Genomic DNA, 12,877 nt, shown 5'->3' with positions numbered 1-12,877 from the left:
GAGTGGTGTGTGAGCAGTGCCATTTCTAAGATGCCTGAGATGATGATTATTCAGCTCCCTAGTGAAATGTCGACACTTGAAAATGCCGAGTGCCGGCAAGCCAAAAAAAAAAAAAGTTGAAAAACAGAAGAATTAATTCTGAAAATTGCTCTTCTCCTTAAAACCTCTTTTTTTTGGGGGGGGGGGGGCAAGTCTCCCCTGCACCACCCACCCCCAAACGTGTGTATATATATATATATATATATATATATATATATATATATATATATATATATCAACTTCAAGACGCCATACCTTGGAGAAAAGGGAATATTCTTGAGAAATGTCATCGCAGTAGCATGTCCTAACATTTCAAATGGTTGCCTAATTATTGAGCGTTATGAGGAAGTTCAACATTTTTATGTGGTTTGGTGGAAACAACTATCAATAAGTATGGGAATTAACTGGGCAAGGGACTCCAAGAATTCAAAGCAGGTGCAGGAGGTGATTAGAAGCCCATGATGGAAGAAAGGGGTAATATGACAGGAAAATGTATATTGAAATTTAGAATTGTTTTGTGTTCTTTTTGCCTCCCCCATCTCCCCAAAACTATCAAGGCCATCCCCCATTGACTTATTAGTCCCACACTTCCCTGCATTCGTGGACATCGGACATGGAAAGTGAGAACTGGGGACTATAATGAGTCAGGGGATTTTACTAGGTTTCATCTTTCAAATGAGTTTACTTCACGAGAGTAGCGTGGTCTGCTTGGTGTTACTTCACAGCAGCATGCTTTGATTGGTGTTACTTCAGGATAGCATGTTCTGCCTGGTGTTGACTGCAGCACCTCTCAAAGATGGCAATGTGTGTAGAATACTTAATGTATCAAGACAGGTTCGCAGTTTACTTCTGTTTTAATATGTTTTCTCACAAAATCTAAACAAATAAATACAGTATTTTGTTTTTAATACATAGTAATAGCATATATTTTTGATAACTAATCTGAAATGATCTCAGGGCTAGGAGGCCATTGGGTGGAAGGGGAGATGGAGAGGTAGGAGTAGTAGGGTGAGGGAGGCCCACAGTACAGATTGGGCCCAAAATTACTAAGGTCAGCCCTGGTTACCTCCCTTCATGTTTATACCTCCCCAGTCAGACTAACTATGCTGTTACCTTCCCTATACCCTTCATCTGGTTACTGTGTAGTGTAATACCCCCCCCCAACAAAGTTCACCCAGGTTTGGGTGTTCCCATAGTGACTAACAGGACATAAGGGAGTGCCAGCTGACAGATTGTCAATGAATGTCTTTCTGAGCCATATATATATATATATATATATATATATATATATATATATATATATATATACACACACACGTTCATTGGCCCTGTGGTATGATTTGCGTCCATTGCCATATAAACATATTTGTATTTATTTATTAATTATAACATATTATAATGTATACTAAACTACATTTAAAATCATTTGTTGTTTGTCCCACAGGGCACTGTTACTTTTACATGGACCAACAGGATATGGTATTAATTATGCTGCTTTATTTATGGTCATCCACCTTGGGACTAAGTTTTACTGCAAAGGGATGAAGCTCAAGTTTTTGAAAACATTTTTTTTGGAATTGGTGGTACTCAAAAACCAATCTGTTTGCATTCATTTCAAATTTCTATTGCTATGTTATTGGAGGGAGAAATGACATGAAGCAAAACTGATAATGTAATTTTTTCTTTTTAATTGGTGGCACTCCAGCTCCATTCATTTCTAATACACTTTTTATGTTAGATTTTTTTTAAATGGTGGCACTGCAGCTCTGTGCATTTCTAATTTGTATTACTATTTCACTGACAGGTGGACATTGCCCGTGTAGACGGGGTTAACTGTACTATGGGCAGGCTCTGCCACTGCACATCTTGGGAGGTATTACTCTACACAATAAACCCTGCTTCCTCCCTACACATGCTCTTTGCTGCCAGTACCCTCTACCTGTCAGAAAAATGGAAAAAAGCACCCTCTCTAGTACAGAAATATGAGAGTCAACCCCCCCAACCTATTTTCTCTTCATGTTACCCATGTGTGTGTTTCTTTGCTTGTTCTTGACCAATTTCTAACTTTCCTGTCTTCCCTTTCCACTCCATTTATATGATGAATTGAGCTAGCACTTAACTGCGGTGGATACCTCTCAGCTGTCCAGTTTTTCACAGAACGTCCAAATTTTTGTCCAATATTTTTGGTCTGTTCCCCACAAAAATTTGTGTGTTTTCAGGCAAATCACAGAGGACTGATGTCACTAAATGGTGACTGACAAGCATTTGACTTTCAGACTTCATACCTGACAGAAAATGCATGCTAATAATAATAATAATAAAAAACAATTATTTTATTTGTCCCTATTTGTGGACATTTGATCCCCCCTTATTTTGGCTTTGTCCAAACTTTCCAGATTTTTACTTCACATTTTTGGTCTATTTTTCATACAATTCTGTTTTTGGCAAACTAGTGGCAAATCATTAAAAACTGAAGTTGGAAAATAATGGCAGACATTTGAGTTTCAGACTTCAAAAAATTCATGCTAATGCAAAACCTGTTAGTCTATCAACTTTCTAACTCTGTAAGAGCAATATTTAAAAATTGTCCCTATTTTTGGGCCTTTGTCAAGATTTCTTGCTCTAAGAGGTATATTTACAATCTTCCATAGCACAGAAACCGGTTTGCTGCAACCTGAACTCTTAACGTACCCTTTTATTAACTCATTCGTACTGTGTCTTGGCAATTTTGTGCTAGATTATCTGTGTGAAAATCAAAACAAAGCATACCTCTCAACTGTACCAAATTTCTTGTTTTTTACTGGTTTTGAGGTCCAAATAATGGGGTGCCACAATTCCCGAGTGGCACTCCTTAATTCCTGAATTTCCAGGCTTTTTAAAAAATGTTTTTTGTTTTTCATCTGAATTCATCATGTGCAGAGGCGTGCGCGAGATGACATCAGCCTGCCAGCATTTAGGGATTCAGTGAATTTTTTTGTTTCTGGCCCATAGCATACATGCAGTTCCCCAGCAGCATTTGAATTCAGGTAAGACAAACTGTGCACTGTGCTGTCTTTTACATTAACGGTGCACGTTTTAATGCACTTGGATAAAAGGAACAGCCAGCCAGGAACATTATTCAGAAATCAGCATTCCCAGTAAGACAAACTGTTAACAGCCAACTTGTTATTATTGAGAAGTGCTGTCTTTTACTTTAACAGCACTTAGAAGCAGCCAGAAAGAATATGCTTTGCGTGTTTTTCACTTAACGGCCATGGCCAGTTTTCATTGTGTAAGAGCCTGCATTTCCCTTATTGCCAGGTGAAACTTGATTACAGCTGTCATTTGTACTTAACAGCAGTTAGAACACTTCATTTATGGGCCACGTTTGTTACTTTACAGCCAGTATTTATTTTGTGTGTGTTTTACAGCCAGAACTATCTATGCCTTCATTTGCTCTGTGTGTTTACAACCAGAACTGCGTGTGTGTATGCCCCAGTTAGATACAACTGCTGGTTAGTTACTCAGACTCAAACCCTGTACCTTAGGTACAAGGAGTAAGAGCCTAAACTCTCTACCCATACCACCACCACCACCACTTGTGATTCAAGGAGTTAATACTGCTTTTGATGCAGAAGGCTCCCGCAGTGGGAGTAGACCCAACAGCCTTCAGCATAAAAAGCAAGTATTCTACCTGTTATGCTACTAACAACACAAACTGATTTGGCATAAGCAGCACTGCTTAGGCCAAGTCTGTTTATGTTAATTAAAGGGGTGGAATTGGTGGATGCTGCAGTCCTGTGTATGTCCTCTTTGGCAGAGATACCTAGTAACTATGAACCTATCAGTTTGCCATCCGTTCCCTATTATAATATTACTACCTTATCATTTTTTAATGTAACATAGGGAATTTATTCCTCAAGGGCAACAGGCACTTTATTTGTAGATGAAACAATGAAATATTGTTTGCTAGCAGCAACCTCTTCATTAGTTACAGATCTTACAGATCTCTTTAATGTGGAATTATTTAGATGACTTTTACTTCTGTGGAGATTGTGTATGTTTACTGATACTGGTGGATTGTAGAAGTTTGAGTAGACTTTTATGATGGAAATGTTCTGAATTGGGCAGTTGTCATTACTGGTTCATGCATTTTGTTTCATTGCTTACTAGAAAAATGTTCAAAACAATACATTTAAAATGCGCTCTAACAAGTGTGCTGTATTATACAAGGAATGTGTATCAAAAAACACATGTATGTTTCATGTCCAAGGGGCCTATGATTAGAAAACAGCCCAAAGGTAATCTTTATCTGCCACTGGCCAGATGCATTTTATTTGAATGTGGGTTTCAGTGCTGTTTTAATGAATATGAGTTTCAAGGGCAAAGAAGTTTTAATGCTAAATCTATTTTCATTGTGAGACTGTATGCCTTTGTTTAACAGATATCTATTAGTGTTTGTGCTATAAAATAAAAGTTTTAAATGAAATCCAATTTATACAAATAATCATCGTAGAAGTAAAGTAGTACGCACATTAGAGTGTTTATGGTAAATGGGTCGAAATAGCCAAGTGATGGGACATTGGAATGGCTATGGGGAGGGCCCATTCGACCATGATTTTGTGGGGGGGCGTCAAACTTAAGACAGCCCCGGGAAGCACAAACTCAAGCTATGCCACTGATCAGTAGGCCATGGAGAATAACTTTTAGAGGTCCTAGCAAACTGTTATATTCTTTTGCTAAGATTAGAATATTGCCTACCATTAAATGTTCTACTTTTAAATACCCTACTTTTACCACAAAACCCACATACTGCAAGTCACCAAAAACAAAATCCTAAGGTTCATCAACTTCTCTCTTCCCAGTGAACATCATTGCTACACATTTCAAAAGAAAAAGAAATAATTTACTATATACAGGGTCTGGGCTGAGGCCATATGTTAGTTGTCTGTTGTTCAGTTTGCACTTGAAAGCTGGTACCTCACAATCCCATTGAAGTGGGCAGGGGTACATTATGTATGCAAATTTTATGTTAATCAGCACACTGATTTGTACCTATTTTTCATGGGCCTTTGTCCAGTTTTTTTTATGTTTCCTGAGGTATGGACAAAGACATTAATAAAAGTGGGACAATGGACCAAAAATAGGGAAAATTTTTAAATATTGCTCTTACAAACTTAGAAAGTTGATAGAATAATAGGTTTTGCTTTAGCATGAGTTTTCTGAACGGTATAAGGCCTGAAACTCAAATGACTGATTCTAACTTTAGTCATTAATGATTTGCCACTAATTTGTCAGAAAAACCACCATAAAAAATGAGACAAAAATCTGGGCATTCTGCGAAAATATGTACAGTTGAGAGGTATTACCCCAGTTAACAAGCAGAGTTCTCCTTCAAGTTGATAATATATTCTCCACATCTTTCTGGATCCTGTAGCAATATGAGTTTGTGCTGGAGATTAAATAAATAATTTCATTTCCACCCTATCAATAACTAAATCGATTGCCTTTTTGAACAAACTGTACTGTCGACAGAAATCTCCATCTGCTTCGCTGTACTCTTGGACACATTTTATGTGGCGTCTCGTTGCTATAGTGATACGTAAAATCTCTGACAGGATTTGTTGGAAGTAGAGCGCCCATTTTGAAAAGCATATCATTATTATGGCAGAAAACGAAACTACTTATGATATAGTTTACAAACAGTTACAAGATGTTGCTTGCCTTCGTCATGAGCGGATCCGTACCCTGATGGAAGAGGTTCGCACCCTACGAGAAGAAAAGAAATGTCAAATACAGATAAACGAAAAGGTGACTATACCTGTTTGGGTTAATATATTCTACGCAGGCATGGAGTTCGCAGGCCTGAAAAGGAGTTTTTTGGTTACAAAACATGTAGTGTACAGTACATTAGACCCTTCGCCCACCCCGACGACCTAATAGTGCACGTTGTCACAAGTAGGGTATTCATTTCTGTCATTTGTGGTTAAAACCTAATATCGTTTCCTTACCGCCGTCTTGTTGGACTGCAAGAACAAGAAGTAGTGTTTAACGGAACTTTTTTGCAATTTGGCCTTGTCTTGTCAGTTACTGCTAAGAATGCGTCAGAGCATGCTACGAACACAGCGTTAATTGGAAAGCTTTACGGAAGTAGCGTAGTTGCTCATGACACTGACTGACTCGCTTCCTGTACACGTACCTTCTTTCACTTTATTAAAAATGTAAGTTGTAGCATTTTGTGTGTCTCGTTATATGGAATGATTCTCATTTTGAGTCTTTTTAACGTAAAAAATAAAATTTAGTACAATGACCGTGTACCCCGCAGTACCGAAGGCTTTTGTTTTACACGTTCGTCGTTATGTGATCCACTTTTTGCCCAATTGTTCCACTTTATGAGAGGTAGTGTTGCCATAACTCTCAACTTACTAGTGCAAGAAATCTGGACAAAGCCGAAAATAATGGGGGGTAGGGGAGGGGGCTTAAAAATAAGGACATATTTTGAATATTGCTCTTATAAACTTAGTTGCTAGAATAACATGATTTGTGTTTAGCATGTATTTCTGAGAGATATCAAGTCTAAAACTCAAATGTTTGTCATTATTTAAAGACTTCAATCCTTAGTGATTTGCCAGAAAACCACAAACTTTGAGGAGCAGCCCGAAAAAATGAGGCAGAAATCTAGATATACTGTGAACATTTTGACAGTTATGAACTGTGTTGCTCATTTTGGACATGGAAATCTGAGAGTTATGATGTAAACTGGTTATAACAGCAGGAGTAGCAAAGTAGTATTTATTTGCTTATTGATTTTAGAATAGTAATTCACACTTTCAGTAAGTTTTTTTGCAAAAAAACTGTTTATGGAGGGTGCCAGATCCTCCTCCAACTTGGCATACTCAAGCTTCTCAACGATCCTCATTTTTAGCCTGTGTCTCGTGCTTCTGCCAAATCAGTTGTGGATTGCAGTCACTAAATAATAACATACAGTTTGAGTTTCAGACTTCATACCCTACTACAACATAATTCTTAATGCAAAACCTATTATTTTATCGACTGAGTGTATAACAGAAACCAATATTTTTGCTGTGCACAGGTAGTGGGCAGTACTGGAGTGATCTGCAGTGTGGCTCTGGCTTTGGATCTTTGCCACCCCCATTATTTTTGGCTTCATCTGGAATTCTTGCACTAGGAGTTTAAGAGGTGTAGGTTATTGTTTAGTTTAATATCCCGTGAGATGCACAGTAACAAACACGGTTCACATCGCAGCTAACCATGCCTACAAGGGCACCGACAGTGGGACTGAATTATGCCCACCACTCCTCTCGCTAACAGTTAACCACTTTGGCAGACAGTGATGCTGGAGTGCTGCCTGTTGAAAAAAAAACAGCGATATAGAAAAATAAACTGTAACATACACACTTTTGCGAATGGTGCTGGAGGGCCACCGGTGAAAAAACTAAACTGTAACTTAGTGCCACTTTTTAAAAAAAGTAAATTGTAGCTTAAACAGCACTTTAAAAATAAAATTCAGGATCAATGCACACTTGGCAATCTGTGATTTTCTGGGAAGTATGAGGACTATTACTTTACGGCTCCTCGTACATCACCATAGCGTACTCTCTCTTCTTTCCCTTCCCTGCCATTACTTTAATCTTCCTTGGCTGCTAATTTTCTTTTTTACTCAATTTAAGTCCCTAGTCCCTAGGCTCTGACTCTTAACCTCGCCTATTTTAAAACTTCTATAGCAGTATATTCCTGGCTTGGTAGTAATTTTCTGTGTTTTCTCCTTACCTTCCATAACTAGCTCATTTCTGAGCTGAATGTAAGAATTCTGAGTGAGTGATTGTTTCTGTGCAAATCTCTGATCAGGTCCAGTCAGCTCCTTTAAATTTATACTCTGTTCATATTGACTACACTCTCCATCCACTCCCAAAGCCATCTATCAAACTCACTTCCTCTGTTCTTAACATCTCCCAAGAACAGGCCAACTCCATACTTCTCAATCTCTATTTCTCACAGACTATAATTTTAACCTCTCACCTGCCAATTAGTTACCTCAAAACCTTCCTGTATCTCTCTACCACTCACCCCCTTTTTTATTACTATATACTAGTTTCCCTAATCTTATAGGCTCTCTCTCCTTCTGCCTTTTCATTAACATAAAACATGTTACTTTTGCTAGTCACCACTACTCTGCTTCTTCTTCTCTCTAGCTCTACCACCTACCATTGCATCCTTACAAACATAAACCCAGTACCTACACTTACCTACCCTCTTACTGATCTCACAACCACTTACACATTTCCAATTGCCCCCTTACCATTCAATCACTATGATACTACCCCACACAAAATAAAAATATTTCAACTGCCCTCACTCCCTGTGACGTCCCCACTCTGTGCCAGTAATCAAGGAGCCTGAATCCTCACCACTGACACTGGAGAGGGACATTCAACTGGAATTAAAATGGACACACCTAGTATTTCTAGATGCAGCTCTCTGCATTAAGCACTGTTACCTTAAGAGCACACAGAGAACACACTCAGTCTGGGGTCTGGATTTCTCTCTGTATCCCTTCAGGTCCCCAGTAAGACTCCCCACTAGCACAGATGTAGGGTGGAGTCCTCAGCCGAGTGTCCAGGCCAAGTCTTCCAGCACCCTTTCTGTGAAACTAGTGCTTCGTGTCCATGTTCCAAGCAGCTGAGACACAGACCTGGGAAAGGCTGGCACAGATTTAGTAGCTATGTCCCCTTCTGCCCAAATTATAAGGTAGTTACACTGCCACCAGACACCCCAAAGCCAGCCACTCTAAGGCTCTTACAAAGGTACCAAGTTATACTGAGTGAAATTAATAATACAAGTGATAGTGTTTGGCCAATGCGGTAGGTCTTTCAGGAGTGGCCACAGTGTCACCAAATAGATACAAGTCCTCTCAAAGTTTAAAATATTCTCTAAAGGACCAACCACAATGAAAAGTTTAAATATATTTAATAATAAATAAGAAAATAACATGAAAATAGTAAATATCTATTTACAATAAACACCAGAGTTTTAATCACAGGAAATATAACAACAAATAGATTCACACAGATATAGAAAAACAGTACTTAACTAATCTCACTATATTTTCCTGACTGATCTAAAGAATTATGATTCCCTGGTCATTTAGTAGAGAAAGACAAGGTGAAGTAGGTGAGGAGTCCTTCCTTGTCAGGTTCCGAAATCAGAGTGCTCTGAGACTTCAGTCTCATCTATTAATCATTACTTTTAGTCATGGATTACAGAATGACATCACATACATCTGGTCATCCAACTTCTGGTTCCCATGCTTCTCCCAGAAGCTGTCAGGATTTAGCACATATGTGTCAATAATACACATACACAGCCTTGCTAAGATCCATTCCAACTCCTGGAAGTCATAAAACAATTTCAAACCTCCACCCTTCCAGAGTAGCAATTAGTTCACCCAATGACAAAGCAGGAAGCTTCCTAGTACAGACTTTTTGTCTCTGGTTGCATTGAGAACTGTAAGATACAATCTTTATGACCTAAGCCAGTAAATTTAATTTCAAACTATTTTCAAAGTTTGAGATTAACCTCTTCTCTTCCAGTTCCTCTGTTAAAACATATACATTTAAACATTTACAATAATGGATGTATATTTCTTTTTCTGTCCAGCAGGGCACACTGTTGGTACATTTTTAACACAAGTAGTGGTACTTGCGTATTATCGCAACCACATTTCGAGGTTGCTGAAAGTGGTAATGTTAGAGCGAAATGATTCTCTGATGCAGTGAAAATCATTAGCGCTGCTACTGGCTAGCTGCAACTGAATGCAAGATGTCATTAAGGCATACATTCGCAGCTTGCCAGTAGCAGCGGTAACAATTTATTTAACTTTTATTTTCCAGTGCTCCTTCTACATGTAGTAATTTGCATGCAATTTTCCACATACAGATAGACATGTTTAACGGCATACACATTACTACATAACATAAAAATGCTTCTACAAACAAACCCACAGGTCTTTGCTGCTATTTGCGGGCTGCTTCACAGGCTAAAAATAAGTAAACGGGAAAAGTATACCTTAAAATGAAGACCACAGCTACAGTCCTTTTGTACCAGCCAAAACAGGGAAACTATCTGGAGACCAAGACATTACAAAAAAAAAAAAAGACCAGTAACTACGGAATCCCTTAAGACATTAGCTCATTCTGAGGTCATGCATCCCTTGTGCCCTGCTGTTTCCAAATAGTGAATCACATTTGTGAAACAATTGTCGAACAAAATAGGGACAGAATGTAAACATTGCTCTTAGAAACTTTTTGGAAGCTGGAGAAATCGCTACTTACGTATTATCGCAACGTAGAAATATGGTTGCGATAATACATAAGTACCCAAGTAGTTTTACAAATACATTTTTTAAACACAAGCATCTGTAGAAATCAGTTTGATATAGAAATTACATGTATTAAATCAGTTTGATATAGAAATTACATATAATTCTTTACAAAATTCCAGCTAGCTGTGCTGGCATATGTTACACATCCACTGCTATACTTTTCCTGGCATAGCTGGCAATACTTCACATCATCACACTCTCTACCAAGATAAAGCCAAAATATCACTTTCTTAACCACATCTCTGCTCCACTTAAGCTACTCAAGCTAATCTTACTACTCTCAGGTGCTACACATCCAAACCCAGGACCAGTCCTCAGCTCCCCTCTCCCTAATCATCCCCCCCATCTCCGCCCACAGTACCCCTACCCAGTCTTACTTCTCCACATCTACCAGAAACCTATCCATACTTTCCCTGAACATTCAAAGTATCCTGAGTAAAGTAACTTCATTTTATTCCTAGATCTCTCTCTCTACACCCCTGACATCCTCACCCTCTCTGAAAACTGGCTAAAAGCCCACATATCTGACAAGGAAATCCTTCCCCCAGGCTACAATATCATCCATCTGGATAGACTTAAGAAAAAAAGGGGAAGTGTAGCTGTTTTGTACTCGGAGCAACTCTCTCTGTACCCTCTTTCAAACTTTCCTTTTAAATTCCACTTAGCAGAAGTCCTCATTGTAAATTGAACAATCACAAAAAAGATAGCCATTTCTACCATCTGCATTCTTCCAGGAAACAACATTCCTACTCTTGAACTCTTTCTCTCCTGGATCTCACAAGCTATCTCCTATGAAACTATTATCTTGGGTGACGTTAACATAGACTGTAATGTACTAACCACTGACTCTCCAAACGCCAGCATTAATCTTTATGGCTTCACCCAGCTAATCCTTCCTCCCTGCATGTCTAAAACACACTGATACTGAAACTACACTTGACTGGATCCGTACCTCCAGTCCTAACCTATATCACAAACCCACCACACTGCCTGATACCCTAAGTGACCACCTTCCCACCTCTTTTCAAAGACTCCCTTCTAATTGCACAAATCCCATCAATACAAATTGTCACAAACACTCTAATTTCAACACAGATAACTTTAACCATTCAGTCTCCTCAGTTAACTGGTCCTTCCTCCATGACCTCCCCCTTGAATACGCTGTCTTAAAATTTAACAGTATCTTCCTAAACCCGCTAAACTCCCCGGCCTCCATTAGGAAAATTAGAATTAAATCCACTTTTGCCACGTGGTTAACACAATCCACTTGCACCCTTATGTACAAAAGAAATAGCGTGTGGAAAAACTGGAAAACAAACAAAAAAAAAATCAACTTCTCATCTTCAAAGTTATAAGGAACTCCGTAATCTAACCAAAAAACATGTCAATCATGATAAAAAAATTTTCTACCATAAGCCACTAAATACCCCCTACTACAACCCCAATAAATTGTGGCATACAGTCAACAAGCTACTACATCCAGGCAGTCCTTCAACATCAAACCCCTGCCCCAACAGCTCCGCCACTGATACTGCCACCTTTCTTAACTCCTTCTTCAAAGACAATAGTACCTACCTCACTACCTCTCCCTCACTTCCTACCCACAAAACCACCTTCTGTCTCAAGCCTGTCCCTACTTTATATATTATATCACTACTCCGCAAACTTAAAACATGCTCACCATCCACTGATGACTTACCTTCTCTATTCCTTAAACTTGCTGCAAATTCTATTGCATATCCCGACTCCATATTAATTAATAGATCAATCCAAGAAAACACAGTTCCTGAAATCTGGAAGAAATTCTTTGTCATACCCTTACACAAAGGTGGAAACTCTACTGACCCCTCTAATATCAGCCCTATAGCCATTCTGTCTCTCCTATCAAAAATGCTCAAAGTGCATTCATAAGCAGCTCCTAGATTATATGCTACAAGAAAATCTCCTAACCCCTACCCAATGTGGCTGTCGCCCTAACCACAGCACATCTACTGCACTAATATTTTTCACACAGTCCATCGCAAAATCTCATGACAACAATAAGTTGGGTCTCCTGTCTTTTCCATGACCTCTCTAAGGCCTTTGATACTGTTTCATACAAAATACTTCTGTCTAAACTAACCAGCCTTAATCTCACCAACTCTGCACTTTTCTGGCTCTCTAGCTACCTCTCCAACAGACTTCAGTCCATTTAATGGCTCTCTGCCTCTTCCCCCTTCCTCCCAGTCCAAACAGGGGTTCCCCCAAGGCTCCATTCTTGGACTTTTACTATTTAGCATTTTTTGCTAACAACCTCTACACATCCTGTCCTCACTCCTCTTTAATACAGTATGCTGATGACTCCACATGTATCTCCTGCTCTGACAATCCCTTCCACCTTCTCACGTTTACCCAAGATGTGTTCCACTCTGTTGAGAAATTGCTAACTAGTAACCAACTCCTACTCAACCCTAAGAA

The 12,877-nt window shown here is 38.9% G+C and overlaps 1 protein-coding gene across 1 annotated transcript in view; it reads left to right on the top strand.

Annotated features, from left to right (window-relative positions):
• Positions 1–5,643: 5,643 nt before the first annotated feature.
• SPATA24 (spermatogenesis associated 24) overlaps positions 5,644–12,877 on the top strand; it is a 1,033,606-nt gene continuing 1,026,372 nt past the window's right edge. The window contains exon 1 of the mRNA XM_044068997.1: positions 5,644–5,829. Coding sequence (XP_043924932.1) covers positions 5,683–5,829 — 147 coding nt within the window. The 5' untranslated portion in view covers positions 5,644–5,682. The remainder of the gene's footprint in view (positions 5,830–12,877) is intronic.

This window comes from Protopterus annectens, chromosome 4.part0, assembly GCF_019279795.1.
Source record: "Protopterus annectens isolate FY-2018-M chromosome 4.part0, PAN1.0, whole genome shotgun sequence".
In the NCBI taxonomy this organism is placed as follows: Eukaryota; Metazoa; Chordata; order Ceratodontiformes; family Protopteridae; genus Protopterus; species Protopterus annectens.
The sequence above is the reverse complement of the archived record's forward strand: the minus strand, read 5'-3'. Positions and strand labels throughout refer to the sequence as shown.